Source organism: Chlamydotis macqueenii, chromosome 13 (assembly GCF_036417535.1).
Source record: "Chlamydotis macqueenii isolate bChlMac1 chromosome 13, bChlMac1.mat, whole genome shotgun sequence".
In the NCBI taxonomy this organism is placed as follows: Eukaryota; Metazoa; Chordata; class Aves; order Otidiformes; family Otididae; genus Chlamydotis; species Chlamydotis macqueenii.
Genome location: NC_141568.1, coordinates 3,636,620 through 3,651,397, shown reverse-complemented (window position 1 = coordinate 3,651,397; position 14,778 = coordinate 3,636,620). Strand labels below are relative to the sequence as shown.

The following is a 14,778-nucleotide window of genomic DNA, read 5'->3' as shown; positions in this document are numbered from 1 at the left end:
TCTTGGCATCGGCGTGTTGAGGAGCTGCTGCCTGCAAAACTGACATCAGGTAACATAAATCCCTCGAGACAGCCTGAGGAAAAATTACACCGCAGTGTGAGATGCAGTTGTTGTGAATCCTTGAGAAAGAAGCTGGAAGTGTTTTGTTCTCAAGTTGAAACCTTAAACTGAGAAAAATGTGTTTGACTGTCTGTCTTTCTCTAGAAGAGATCAGATGGCTTTCTTCCAACTCACCGGTGTTTTTATGTGCTGTTTAGGATTCGGTATTCTTAAGTGACAGCAAAAAAGTGTCTCCTGTCTAAAGAATTTAAAGAAATAATTTAACCTTTAGTAGTCTTTCTGAGAAGCAATTTAACTTGCAGAAAAAAAAGGTCAAGATTCTAATTGTGATTCTTACCTTGCTGATACGTCTTTATGAGGCTCTGACCAGTTAGAAGCTTCTGGGGAGGCAGGGGGAGAAAGCTAGCATGACAAACTTTATATATTATTTTGTTTCAGTTTCTCATGACATTTCAGTTCTCTTCTCATGAATGTAATAATGAGTGAGAAGCTAATTATGCCTTCATGAACTGACTGCCTTACGGACCAGGTGAGGGCAGATGCATCCCCATCGAGACGGAGGTGTCCTGTCACTGCGCTGGGTGGGTCAGAGCATAGACAACCTCCAGCTCCTACGGTTTCCTTCTCCCTTCTGGTAACTCCGCTAAGTAAGAGACACAGCCCAGCAGCGGGTTTGTTGATACCACATGCATTTTTTTTAGCATCACATAGGCTGTTTCTGGAACTCAGAGTAGCTTTGGGAAAAAAATGTACCTTTGTTTTTATCATGATAGGTTTGGTGACAACGTGAAAGGAAGGTGAGATAGAGGCTTGTAGGTTCTTTTGAGACTGCAGCCCTAAAATAGACGATTGCATGAGAAGAGAGAAGGCTCGTATTTCAGATGAGCATGAATAAGTCACAATAATTCAGTAAAAAGGACTGCGTAGGTAAGTGAAACACCGAACGTATTGAGTCAAGCATCCACGTGATTTACTGAAGGCCTGTTCAAACCTCAGGTTTGTTTCAGGTTAACTTGCACTAGTCTGTGCTTACGTTCCTTACATTGACACATCAAATGTATTTGTTACAAATTTTCAGCAAATTTAGGAACACGGAGTTTGAAGTCAGGTTTGCGTTAGTGCAACTGAAGGTCTTTTAAACATTGCTGAACTGTAAGACAGTGACATCCTTTCTGCCCGCGCCAGTTTTTACCCTCAGGAACTGCTTCTAACAGTATTGGTATTTGAATTAACTGGTTTTGAGGCAGGAGGCAACTGTGCTCATTTGTATTTTCAGCCATTTGAAGGGGCAGCCTTTGCAGCAAACGCAGTCCCTTTACTTAGGCAGTTTTGTGGGCAGAAGGGAATTTTGCCTTCAACCAACCCAGCTAAGTACGGGTTTTCACTCCATTATTTACCTTGTAAATCAGAGTCCGGAGGGGAGAGGGGGTTTCAGATGTTTGAAGTGCTGTATGCAAAAAGCCTATAGATTTGTCTCCCTTTTTTGTTTCTCTCTTTTAATATTAAATAGCCTTTTTCACTGCTAGTTCTCTGCCTTAGGACAGAAGAGCAACGCTTGCCAGAAACAAAAGAAAGGGAGCGGCAGCAGGGTGTGTCGACTAGGAGGACAGAAGCTGATATAGAAAATCATTTACTGTCATGAGCACACAGTAAGTGTTGCACTTCATAGAACAGGAGGGAAACATCCTTACGGTTGAGAGGTGGATGAATCGTCTTTCCACTGTCGGTGAACATCCTCACTGAGCAGCCAAAGACATGAAGTTCTTTGTTTCCTTTTCTTCTCTGCAACTTTCACAGTAATATTAAGCTTTCTCTAATGCTTACTTCCCAACTGAAGTAGACTTTTGCAGGATTTGGTAGTTTGTTAAGGAAAAAAAAGTGGAGTAAATTAGCGATTAATTTAATGGATTCTTGCCTGGGGGTTTCACTCTTCAGTTATGACTCAGTCCTCTCAAAATCATGAGATTGGCTCAGTCAATTTTTTTTTTTTCTTCCAGATACAAACGCTGAACCCATTCCCACTCTCGTTACTCGGGACAGCTTCGCTCTGCCAGCTCACGGGCACGCAGCCTGCCTCTCACCTGCCAGAGCAACCCTTGGCACGCGGCCTTTTCCAGACTTCTGACGTGAACCCAGGATGAATCCCTTTAGGAGCAGCCTGGCTGCTTGCACGCTTTTTTAAAATTTTTTTATTTTTTTTTTTAGCTGCGTTTCTGCTGCACTAAGGTACTGCCTTACTCCAGCAGCACAGGGCTGGCCGTGCCCCCTCGCCCCCCGTTACTCAGCTGGGCCAAGGGTTCCACGGCTGCCGCTGCCCAGCGCGGGACCCAGCTCCCTCCAGTGCCTCTGGAGGCGGCGGCCCCGTCTCACGGCAACTCCCCCGCGCCGGGCGATGCCCGGGGGCTGAAAGCAAGCTTTTTTTAACAGCCCGGCCCTCCTTCGCGCCTCGGGCCGCCCCGCTCCCCTCCGAGGGAAGCGGCCCCGCAGCGCCCGCCGCTCCCCGCCGCCCGGCCCCTTCCTCGGGCCCGCCCCGCCCCCTGCTCGGCCGCCGCCGCGCCTGCGCCGCCACCGCCCGCCGCCGCCGCCCGGCCCGCACGCAGGCGCAGAGGCACTCCCGCCCCGCCCCGCCCCTCCCCGGCGGCCTTGTGCGCAGGCGCAGTGCGCGGCGCCTGCCCGCCCGGCTGGTGTGTGCGAGAGAGAAGATGGCGGCGGCGGGGGCAGCAGCGTGAGGCGGCCGGGAGACGCCGAGCTCCCCAGGGACGCGGGGCGCCATGGCTGTGAACAGCGCCCAGGTACTGGCCGGCTCTGCGCTGTCGGTCCGGGGTGCTGCGGGCGCCTTCTGACGGGGCTCCGAGGGGCGGCCGGGCCCCGCGGCGCGGCTCGCCGAGGGGGGGAGCGTGGTGGCCGGGACTAGGCCCAGGGTGATTCTGCAGCTTCATTGAATCTCCTCAGGGCGGTGGAGAGGCCTCGCTGCCGGCCGGGACGGCGGCCTACCCGCGCTCCCGGCCGCGGCCCTGCCCCGCGGAGGGGCCCGGCGTGCTGGGGCTCGCCCCCTCGCCGCGCCGGTGTCACCGCGCCTTGGCGAGGGGGAAGGAGCGGAGGGGAGGAGGAGGCCTGCGGGCGGCCTTTGCGGGGCGAAGTCGGTGCCGTGCCCCTGTCTGAGCCGTGGCAAAGAGGGGATGGTTGGAAGAGACTCGGCATCTTGGGCTTTTTTTTTTTTTTTTTTTTTTTTTTTAATTGGAGGGAGGGAGAGACAGAAGTCATTCTATAATGATTCGAGAATAAAGAGATTTGTAAACTAGGCCCCCCCCCCCTCGCCAACCACTCCAGTGCTTTGGGGTGCAAAGGGCTGAGTGTTGCAAGATTACTGTGCATGGGGATGCGTGTGCAGTTTCCCTGTCTCCCACTAACTAAACCAGCCAGATCTGTGCACAGAGTGAAGAAAAAAAAAAAAAAAAAAAACTGCAATCGTGGTAGTTTTTTTCACTGGAACTTAAAAGCTCGGTTTTTTATCTAATCTAATATGTGCTTAGAGGAAATTTTTGAATGAGTTAACTTCACTATTTTTTCCTGTAAGGTTTTTGTCCCAAAAAATTTAAAGCAAAAATGTCAGGCAATGCGTGCGGTGCACTGAGGTGTTTATTTGCAAGACTTCCTACAACTTTGGTTTTAGCAAATAATAAAGTTTAGAAAACTTTGGTCGTGTTACAGATAATTTTGTTAAGAAATTGTGTATTTTGAGGTGAAAAATACCGTTCATAAAATTTACATGTTTCAAACAAGGTGATGCTTTATTCTGAATTCTGTTTCTTTTTCTTTTTTCTCTGAAGGGCGATTAATGAACACGTGTAGTAACGTTGTGTACTAACGGCACTACCGATGATTTTTCCATAAAGAAAAGTTTGTAATCGGTGGAAACTATAATGAAATTTTGTGTCCAGCTTGATTTATATATGTCTGAGAGAAAGAGGGACCTGACTTTATTAATGTGGGTGTTTTGAGGGCAGTTTCAGTTTCTGGAATTTGTTTAAAATTTAAAGCTGTTTTAAAATTTTGTATCCTTCAACTTTTCTTTTGAAGTGGAGGATGTTTTTACTGCGTTAATGAATGAATGGCACATGCATCAAAAGCGTTCAGTGTCCAACTCAGAAGCTGTTCTACTCACTCCTTTCTCCTCTGCTCAGTACTAGACAGCAGTGGATGTGGTCCATTTGTTAAGGCTGGGTTTTACATTGCAGGTTTTTTTTTCTTGATTGAGAAGAATGAAGGACATTTTTGTGTTTGTACATAATTAAGTTGATGTACCTTGAGACAACAACAAAAAAAAAGAGTTCAGCTGATGATTTGGTTTGTGGGGAAACACTGCAGAACTGTAAATAAAACTAGGCTGTAAATTCATCTTTAGTAGTAACTCAGACACTATTTTAAATTGGCCCCCTCTCTAGGTAAAGGTAGATATTTAGGTCTCTTGAGAGTTGCTGCTTGAATTTATATATAGTTCAGAAGCGAGTTTGTAAGATATCTTTCAGCTAATAATCTGTTCTTGTTACTAAACGCAGCCTATTTTGGGTTTTTTTTTTTCCCTGATGTAAACAGTTTATTTAAATACTGTCTGGGATTTCTGTGAGTAGATATTCTAGAGCAATGCAGTGCTGTAGTGCTGGAGTAAGGTGACAATATTTTGGCCTTTTTTGGCTGGAGAACCTGAAGAGAAGTTCAGCGATGCTGTTTTACATGTAGGTGTTTCCTTTTTATTTTAGGATGATAGTGTTGCAGATCAGTAGAAAAATTAGAGAGTTTTGATAAAAGTTTCTGAGTAGAAGACTAAATAACATTATTTGGTGATTATGTTTGTATCATAATGCGGAGTCCTAGGCAAGAGTGCTTGGTTTTTCCCTGTGAGTGTAATTTGAGTGTACCGTAATTGAGACCTTTTTTGGTCACACGGGGGGGGGGGGGAAGAGTCTTCAAGAAAATCATGCTTTTCTAATAGCTAAAACATGTAGTCAGATTTCTGTCAATTAATGTATTTATGTCGTATTGGGCAGAATTATTTCATCAGTCAGATTGCACGTTCTAGCAATTGAATCGTGAAACGCGACCATATCGTATGTTTTCAAAGGGGGATAATTTTGGATGGCCAGCTAGCCAGGCAGCACAGGAGTGTATGGTAACACAGGTCAGATATTGCTACTCGTTGGTACCTTTGTATTCCATATCATTATTTCATAATCATTTAATGAGATATCTAAATGTTGCTGTCAGTTTTCTGGGCGTGTTCTGAATATATTCCAAATCTGTAAGGCTTTTTTTTTTTAATCAAGGTGAGCTGGAAGTAAACCTGTTGTATCACTACAGGTTTTGTATGACATTACAGATGCTGAGCTGATTTAGCACTGGGTATAGTTTAAACCATTAGTCATCCAGGTCATCTAAAAATCTTCTTCAAAAAAAGACAAATTTTAAAAACTATTTCCGGCTTTGGAAAGAGTAATACTCTTTAGGAGCTGTATAAACAGTTGGTTTAGCCACTTTTCCTATTGTTTTCCATAGAAAGAATCAATACAAACACATCGTTTTTAGGTCTTGTGACAACAAGTTAAGCAGAAGAAAGGATACCGTAGCAGAATGAATCATTTATGCTTGTTTTGTTCTTTCGCCATTGCTGTGGTGTCAAATTAACTCGGTGCCATTTCAGATGTACTGTATTGCCCCAAAACCCAGCTGAAGTAAAAACCAGTAGAGTTTGTGTTCAGAAAAAGCTGAACAAGCTCATAAGCTGCTCATCCTCGCCCAAGCCTGTGTCTGGCCTGGCAACCAGAATAACTGGAACTCAGAACGTGGCATGCAATCCGACTCCCTGAAATACTGCACTGCAAACTACCTCGTTTATGGCTGGCTTGGAGTGTTGCTCCCTGGCAGGGTGTAGTTTGGTGTTCCCTTCAGACAGACAGTGCTGTCTCTGACAGGGGGGAAAGCAGCAGTCTGTAGGAATTTGTTCTGTGCTGTCTTGGCAGAGTATTGCCTGATGTTTGTGGGTGACCTTGATTAGGAAATTGATCTGTCTAAAAAATAATCTTTAAAAAAAGGTTGTTATGCAGCTGGATGAATTTCTTATGGTTGGTTGTCGGTGCAGATGTGTCTATGGTACATTGTCTTTACAGGCAGAAATAAATGGTCTGGAGAGGGGGTAACCTAGGTTCTGTCTGCCAGGTTCCTGAAATATGCTGAAAACTATGGGGGTCACCCTGAAAACAAAATGAAAAGTGACTGGGCAAGCACTGCCAATGGGTGGGTTTGCAGAGACGTGCTTGAGTGCATCATCTTGCTGTAGCTGCTGCTTCTCCCCTGTCCTGCTCAGCTCCTGTTCTGTGTTTTAAAGGGGTGAAGAAGCTGGATTTGACTCGTCTTTTTTTTTTTTTTTCCCCTTTTGAGTCCCACTTTCATTGCTCAGAAGGGGCCGGGTTGGTTCCTTTGCTAGAGCTTTTGCCGATGCAGTAGGTAGTTGTTCTAGGCTTCTGTGGTCTCAGGAATTCAGGCTGCAGCTGAAGCTGTGAGTTTAGGTAGCAAGAAGGTATCATTTGTCTTTCTAAAATGTGAATGGTGAGTCCACGCAGAGTACAGTGGGTGAACGTGGGCTGATTAACTTAAAAAAAAAAAAGGAAGTCTAGGAAAACTAACAACTTAAATTTGGAACTATATGGCAGCATGCAAATAATGGAATAAACCCCACAGTTTTTGTGAATCACTGTTATTTATTTTGTACATTCCAGACTATAGAACTAATTCTGAGACTTTTTAGAATGGATCCAGCCATTTAGTACTTCTTAATAAGTCTAGTATTTGTAGGCAGTTGCTTAGACACACTACTACTTCCATTCCTGTTGCTTTTAAAGTGCTTGTGAAGTTAAGTGGAGTTTTGTTTATAGGTAAACTGAGCAGGCTGATTTCTGTTTAGTGATACACGTGCAACATGCTGTGTCGTACAAAACGGCCGAATCTGTTGCAATAGAAGTTGCTGGCCTTGGGCCATTGGATTATGGTCATTTGTCACTCTAATGCCATTTCAGCAATGTAGATGTTCATTTCCAAAGAATTAAACATGCTAGAACTGCGGTTTTTCTTTTTGGTGGAAGTGTTTTATGTGTGATCATTAAACATACAACTAGGGATTACAGAACAAAGAGTTATGCTTCATGGTAGAAAAAAGTGTGTGTGTGTACTTGCGTGTGTGTGTGTGTACACGAACACTCTATAATGAGTAGTCTGATGAAAATAGGGATTCAAACCCCTATTTTTATTTTATGAAAATGTAATGTCTGCGTTTAAAACTGTGTGTTTTAAGTATTTCCAGTAATGGTGTTATGTTGATTATTTTTAAAACACTTTAAAGGATTTTGGTAGATTAGCGCTCATGTTAATGTATTCATTAACACTCTAATAGAGTAAAACTTTGAAGTACATTAGTCTCTTTCATTTTGTATTTGACTCTCTAATACCTAATTTAATTGCAGATGTTCTTGATACTTTAAATAGATGTAAGAACTTTTCCTCCTTGTTTGACAGCATAAGATTTATCAATTTTTGGTGCATGCTACAAGGTCTGTTTTTTCTTCACCTGTAGTTAGGCAGAAGGTAGTCCTAAAAAAGTGTTTGTGTAAGACTTATTTAAATCATACACCTTATGGGAAAGCATGTGTTTTATGTAAAATGAAGAAAGACCTTCTTGAGATCCTGTGATAGTGACAAATATTAGTGCCATACAAACTGAAAGAAATATAGAATCAGAGACTCGGAATCATAGAATAGATGAAAGAGTATTTTTGGGAATTTTGCAAGAGTAGATGCAAGAGTATTTTGGGGAATTTTGCTGCTGCTGTATTGTATGGAAGTTTTAAAAGAAGTGTTGTATGTTACTTGCATTGAAATTCTAGTAGAAAAGAAAGGGATATGGATCAGCTTCCATTGAATGTAATGTTAACACAAACTGCAAAATCACTTAAGGGTTCTGTATCTTTTTTACTTTTTAAACAAAGTAAACCCCCAATTGCGGTTCAGCTTTGAGGTGGAAGAGAAGAATGCCCTGTCTGTAAGAAACTGAAGAACAACATACCTCTAAAGGTTGTATGAAAAGATGCATTTAAAAAAAAAAACATGTAAGAAAGTTTTCTTCAAAGAATTCTGTGTATGAAAGGCTTCTCTCTTTTTGTTTTGTTTGAACTAAGCTAAGCATGCTAGCAGAAATAGCAGTGCTGTATTCCCTCAGTGCAGCAGGCTGGTTTTTTCATACAACATTTAGAGCCTGCGACAGTGATTCACAAGTTTCCTGCCTCATTTTTCCCCATGAATGCTGCAGGCTGGTGATGGGTTTACCAGTGTAACTTAAAATACGGAAGTTGTATATCATTCATGCAAAGAAGTGAAGGCTTTTGTCGTGAAAACGGTTTGTCTTGTTAGAGTGGGATTCCTTTGTAGGTAGTGTAGCAACATGTTACCAGCAATAATTCTTGCAATGTCAAGGTACTGTTCTTATTTTTGTGAGTACTTAACAGCTTTGCCGAATGCACATACGTATCTCAGCAGGAGCATGGATATAATTTGCTCTTTAGCCTGTATTGCAAGAATATACGTGTTTTAATTTGTTTGAAGATCACCTGTTATTAGCATAGAAAAGTCCTAGAATACAGGTAGGATTATCAGGTATCAGATGACAGGAGTGACTTTAGATGTACTGATTGTCGTTCAGTGAATGTATCAAGACTTTGCATGCTGTACATGGTATCAAACCACAAATATCCTTGCTCCCGGGTGTCTGGTAAAGCAGAGTTCCTGTCGGACATGACTCTCGTTTGAGCAGGCTGAGTGTAAGTTTTAAAGAGGGAAATGAATTCAAAGCTAACCTTCTCTACAAGGTGGGAGTTAAAGACATTACTCTGACAGGAAAAAAGGGAAGATAGAGGCAAGATATTGGTAATAATCTTTGATGCTTCCTGCAACCATTAGGGTGGATAGAGAGGGAAACAGAAGTAGTTCAGTTGCTTGGTTGAATGGTAGCAACAGGCAGTTAGATACATTGCATTCAAATAATGTTTTTGGACTATGCTACATAGGAGAGAATGATATTAAAAATTATTCTATACTGGTACATAATATGAGATGATCTTGTCATTTTAAATATGAGTAGGTGTGATAAAAGGAGAGGGAAATAAAGCAGAGAGAGAGAAGTAGTTATTGTCAGCACAAGTTAGAGCTGAATTGCAGGAAGAATTGAGTTCTCTTGAGTTCCAGTCTACTTCAGTCTATCCATTAAATCATATGGTCTCTAATAGTAGCTAGCTGTTAGCAAAGAAAGTAAGAAATAGTGCTGTAATGTTCTTAAAGCGTGGAAAACGTCACCTTCTGTTCCTCTGCTGCCTTTGGGATACAAAACCAAAGCTGCCAGTGTTTTAAAATTTCTGTCGAGCACTGTAGTTAATTGATATAAAGTTGGAAAAAAGTCAAAGACAACTTATTTAGGCAATTCCCGATACTCATTTTCTTCTTCTCAGCTAACCGCTGTGACCGTAGGCTATTGCCCCTTAACAAGAAGTTTAAGCTTCCAGGAATCATAGATGGTGAAAGCTCTCTAACAAAACTTGAGACAACAAAAAAGCGTTTATGCTCTTAGTACACTTCCATAGCAGGCAAGAATGAGATACATAAAATTATCATCCTGGCATTGCCAGTGACAGAAAATTTAAGTGCAACAGAATCATGAAAGTGTGAAAGAGGAGTAGTCAGCCTTCAGAGTAGAAGAAATAAAGGTGTGGAGTTTGCTCTTGTCAACAGGTTTGCATTCTCAGTCTTTTGAACTTCACCTTTGTTCAAACACAACACTGAACTGTGATGGTAACTCTTGTTGCTGCGAGTCAAAACAGCTGTACTAGGTACCAGCGTGTGGTATTTCAGATGTTTCCAAAGACTCAGTTTCCTAAATTGGGGAGGATAAGGGCAATGGGCGTGTATTACACTTTGTACTAATGATTGTCACATAAAGGCCGTTATTGTTTTCTACTTTGGTGTAATTGCATCCTTAAAACAGAGATTTCCCTGAGTTCTTATCAGCGATCACCCCAGAATGATGCGTTAGGGCGGTTGTGCTCATTTTTTTCCTTTGTTTTGTGCTGCTGCTAGTAATGGTGGGTACCATGGGCAGAAGTTGCAGTGGACTACAGGGATCCTTCTTTCCTAGAAGCAGTGCTCGATTGTGGGCTGAGCTACAGATCATGTGCATGTACAATATTGTCGTGATATTATGACTTTATGGTTAGTCTGAATTCTTTACAGTTTTTTGTAGCCAGAAATCTTAGGGCTTAGCTAAGAGCTAAGGTATTTTATAGCAGTTTGGTTTGCATACCAAATTTTGTAGGAGTGTTTGTGCTTCAAATTTATTTTTTTATGACAGCTTTTAAGAAAGAAGTGCTTGTAATTAGCAAACAACTGCTTCTTATATTATCTTTGAAGGTCAGCTCTAAGTATGAGTGTACAACACATCCAGTGTGTTTACTGTGTAGCCAGAGGTTGCAATACTTGATAATGGCATACAGACATCACTAACTTGAAACTTAGTTCAGTTTTTATTTTCTGTATTTTTTGCAAGAGAGCCATTTTGAGCAATTGTGTGAGTGACTGATCATGTTTACCAAATGTTTTTATGACTTGCAAGATTTTTTTAATTGGATTTGGGACCAAAGGAGGCAGTGCGCAGCCTCATGAGAATCATGTTCTTTCAAAAGCTGCCTAAGCTAGTGGCGTTTGAAAGTGGAAAGTATTATACATTCACGGTGTGCAGGCTGAAATACGCGGGTGTGTTTTCATCGTTGTTGCTCAGCCTTGTCAGCATTGTGGATTAGAGGGCAATTTGCTAGTATTGATGTGGAGTCCCCAAAAATGCTCTCACTCCTTTCTACTGTAGGTGGATGAGGGTGAGGATGGAAGGTGCTGGCGTTGCAGATGTGCTCATGGAGATGAGAGGTGTGAGCAGGGACACTGCAGACAGCAGCTGCTTCTGCCTCTGTCCTAGCGCTGGCAAGAGAATTTCAGTATCTTCAGCGTTGTAAATGTTTTGGGAGGTATCTTGAGTGCCCTGTTTTGCATTCTGTTCACTCATATGTGCAGAAGAAATCTGAATGCCAACAGAAGATCTTTTATAAGGAAAGACATAAAGTTGCACCACTGTCACTGTTATTCTTTTGAAATGAGCTACCTAAAAAAAAAAGTTATTAAATTAATTATTAATTATTATCATACAGTGAATCTACTGCTATATAGCATACTGAAGGTGCTAATTTCTACCCAGTTTTTAATGCTGCTTTTAATGAGTGTTTAATATGCTTACTGTTTGTGTTTTACTTGCAGCAGTATATGAATCTGTGCATTCATTTTAACAGCTGTCTTCCATCTATATAAAGTTGTGTTGCAGATACTTAAGCTCTAGAACTATCTCAGGAGGAGGTGTCCCAGTTTTCATTTTAACTTGCATGCCACTTCAACATACAAAGTTGCAGTCATGGGCAGTGCCCAGATCTTCTCAGGTTTCCACCTGCCACTGGTCACGCGTGAGGCTGGTAGAGGAGATGGATGGCTGCGTATATACTGAGATTCAAAACAATAGATGGTGTCCTCGCTTTCTGTCTGCCAGGGAGACATAGAGCACACGTGTCACATGGTGAAGTTGTGGAAAGGACTTGAGTTCCTGCAGAGAGAAAATAGAATAAGAACCTCTGTAGAATTACTCTCAAACTTCAGCAGTTACAGAGCTTAAAATATAGGAGACTTTATTACATGGTGGTAGTTGTGTTTCGTTTCTGTAATCCCCTTGAGTCATTTACCAATCACTGTGTTTTTCACAGGTTCTCTGGTTTATTTTTCACTATTTCTCCGTGAAATTATAACCCATTTTTGGCAGGTCACAACTTGCAAAGGGGAAAGTCTCATTCTTCCTTGTTCCTGGCCACTTGAATCTTTTGCTTTACGCTGACTCCTCACCTTCTCTAAACCTTCCTTCCCTCAGTGCAAAAAAAAAAAAAAAAAATCTGGATCGTTTTCTCTGTTTGTGTATATTCATCTCGCTAATCAGTTCAGCGTGTGCCAGAACTGGCACGGGGGAAGAGGTAGGATTGTGAATCCAGCAAGAGGAAGGGGAGGGTAAAAACCGTGTGGCCTTGGTGAGTGGAGCAGTTGGCGCTTGTTTTTCATGATCAGCTAGTGTTTTCTCTTACGGGGTATCGTTAGTTTTTACACTGTCTTTTTTAATTCTTGTGGCTGATGTGGTTTTGATAGGACTTTGCACCACATTTAGATTAATACTAAACTTTCTAGTTAAATCTCACTCAACTATAATTCTAAGCATGCAGCACTTTGAAAATTTAGGGTTGAGATGTGAAGCTAGGCCTTTAGAAGAGGTGTATCAGTCCTGGGTAGGTGGGCAAAACTGCTTCTGAAGGTGCTAATCTGTATTCCTTGTCAGGATGGAGTCCAGATAGCTAATTTTTACCTCCCCTAATCTTAGCCATCTTAAATCCTGCCCTCAGTAGTTGCTTGTGAAGAGCATTGTGTGGGTGACATGTCTAGCCGTGGTGCTGTTAGGAATAGATTTTAGTTTTCTAAACATTTGACTACAGTTATTCAGAGGCTATCCACTCTTTCCCTACTTTTCTTTATCTTCCAGAGTATTTTTCAGCTTATCTGACAAACTGGAACAGCAGTCTCCTTACTGCTCAGGGTGGAGTTGTCCCCTGGGAAGAGTCTGTATTGATCCTGTGAGGTATTAGGCCTCTGTGAAGATGCGAGTAGTGGAAATAAGCAGAGAAAATATCAAATGTACACAAACTAGTGAGAATCAAATGAAGATACAAACAGTCCTGATTTTTATGCAGCTTTGCTTTGGGTTACTTGATTTTGGAAGCATAATTTTTAGTGCAATTTCCTTATCTTAAATAATAGGGTGTCATCCTGAATCTCACGTGCTCTGTGTGCAAGGTAGCACCTTTACCTGCATGGTCAGGGTGTCTGCTATTCAAGCACGTGGAGCAATTCACAAGCGGGGGACTGTTATTAAAGGGGCTGAGATACGTACTGCTGTAACCGAATTGATGAGCCTTGTAACTAACAGCAGAAGTTGAGTGGTCTGGCAGGCACAGATCAGATAATTCAATTTACTATTTTTCCTGTGCAGTCTCCACCAGTAACTTTAAAACCTGTGTTATCTCTTCATCAAACTCTTGTTCCTTATCTTTGACCTCATGAAGCCAATTGTAATCTCCTTCTTGAACCACTTAAAAATGTGCTTATAGTCAAACTTGTTTAATTTCTTATAACTCAGAGTCTTGTTGCACTTTTTCTTCCCAGAGATCTTTCTTTTTCCTTCTTTATAACCTTATCCAAGTCTAGATGTATTAGTTTTATGTTTTTAAATCACAGACTTGGTGGATAAAAGTTGCCTATGATGTAAATGCAGGTATAGTAAGCCCAGAAGAAGAAAGGCTTTCCTCTGCCAGGGCACTGCCAAGCACCTCTGAAGCTTGCTAGCTGGAAGCGTTACAGGGAAAGCCTGTCTTTGTTCCGGTAGCCCGGGACATCCTGCTTTGCCGAGGTAGGAATGTACTGGCTCCTCAATACTATGAACTATGTAGATGGTAGAAAAGACAGTGCATGTGCTGTTCTTCCACCTGGAGGAATGGAGAGAAGCTCATTGAAAACAGTCCTTCAAATTCTTAGATGCTAAAATACCTGCTAAATAAAGATTTTGTAAACCTCAGAAAAATGCTGATTTAGACGCCATGTCTGGAATTTGGGTGGACTGCTGTGAGGTGTTCAAAGACAATTTGCTACTTAATGTGGCCAAAGCAGTGTTCTCCGGATGCAAAACTGAGTTTACTACCGTGTTCTTAGAAGTTTGTTGTGCTCTAGGTGCCTGGCACAAAAGGTTGCAGCCCTAATGATTTTAGTCTGTTGGATTAAAAAATGGCTAACATCAAGGTTTTTGTGCTGGGCGGTATTAGATAAAATTAGTAAGAGATTGTTTTGCCTGCCCCACCTGTAACAAAATAGTAGTTAAACTGGCTGTGTTCTTGAGTAACTTCATGTTCCAACTTCTCTCTCCTCTGACCTTATCATGCTATAGTGAATAAGAATAATCCAGGTCTTAATTACTTTTGTTTTTTCATTATAGGAAGAGTTAACAATTTGCTCATTAGACTTGGTAACTAATTCAGTGCAAGCAGAGCTTGAAGTAAGTGTTTGCTCAATTATGAGCAACCAGCTTGAAGCTGGTGTTTTCAAACTCTTTGAGAGTGTGAAGATAGAGGCTTAGCAAAAGGTGTTTTACCAACCACTGTTCTTGAATTCAAAACTGAGGAAGTGCCTATTTACATGTTTTGGAAGTATTTATTTTTCTTTCGATATTTGCAAGGACTGCCTGCTTGGAGGATTTAATAGGAAAGTTTTTTTGTTTGGCTTTTATTTTGATTTAACATTGCAAGAAAATAGATTGGAAAATGTTATTTCTCTGAATCTGGAAGATGTTCTGTGGGCTTGTAGTGGTGGAGCTGCTGGTGTAAAGGTGTCAGAAATTCCATCTTTTGCTCTCCGGAGAGCTAAGATTTGATGTAATCAGCTCTGATGATTCAGTTATCTTCCCTCTTGCTCTCTGGAGTGCACTTTCCAGCTGTTCCTGTT

The 14,778-nt window shown here is 41.8% G+C and overlaps 1 protein-coding gene across 1 annotated transcript in view; it reads left to right on the top strand.

Annotated features, from left to right (window-relative positions):
• The first annotated feature begins 2,729 nt into the window (after window positions 1–2,729).
• USP10 (ubiquitin specific peptidase 10) overlaps window positions 2,730–14,778 on the top strand; it is a 50,812-nt gene continuing 38,763 nt past the window's right edge. The window contains exon 1 of the mRNA XM_086758265.1: window positions 2,730–2,852. Within this exon, the coding sequence (XP_086614391.1) occupies window positions 2,832–2,852 (21 nt within the window). The 5' untranslated portion in view covers window positions 2,730–2,831. The remainder of the gene's footprint in view (window positions 2,853–14,778) is intronic.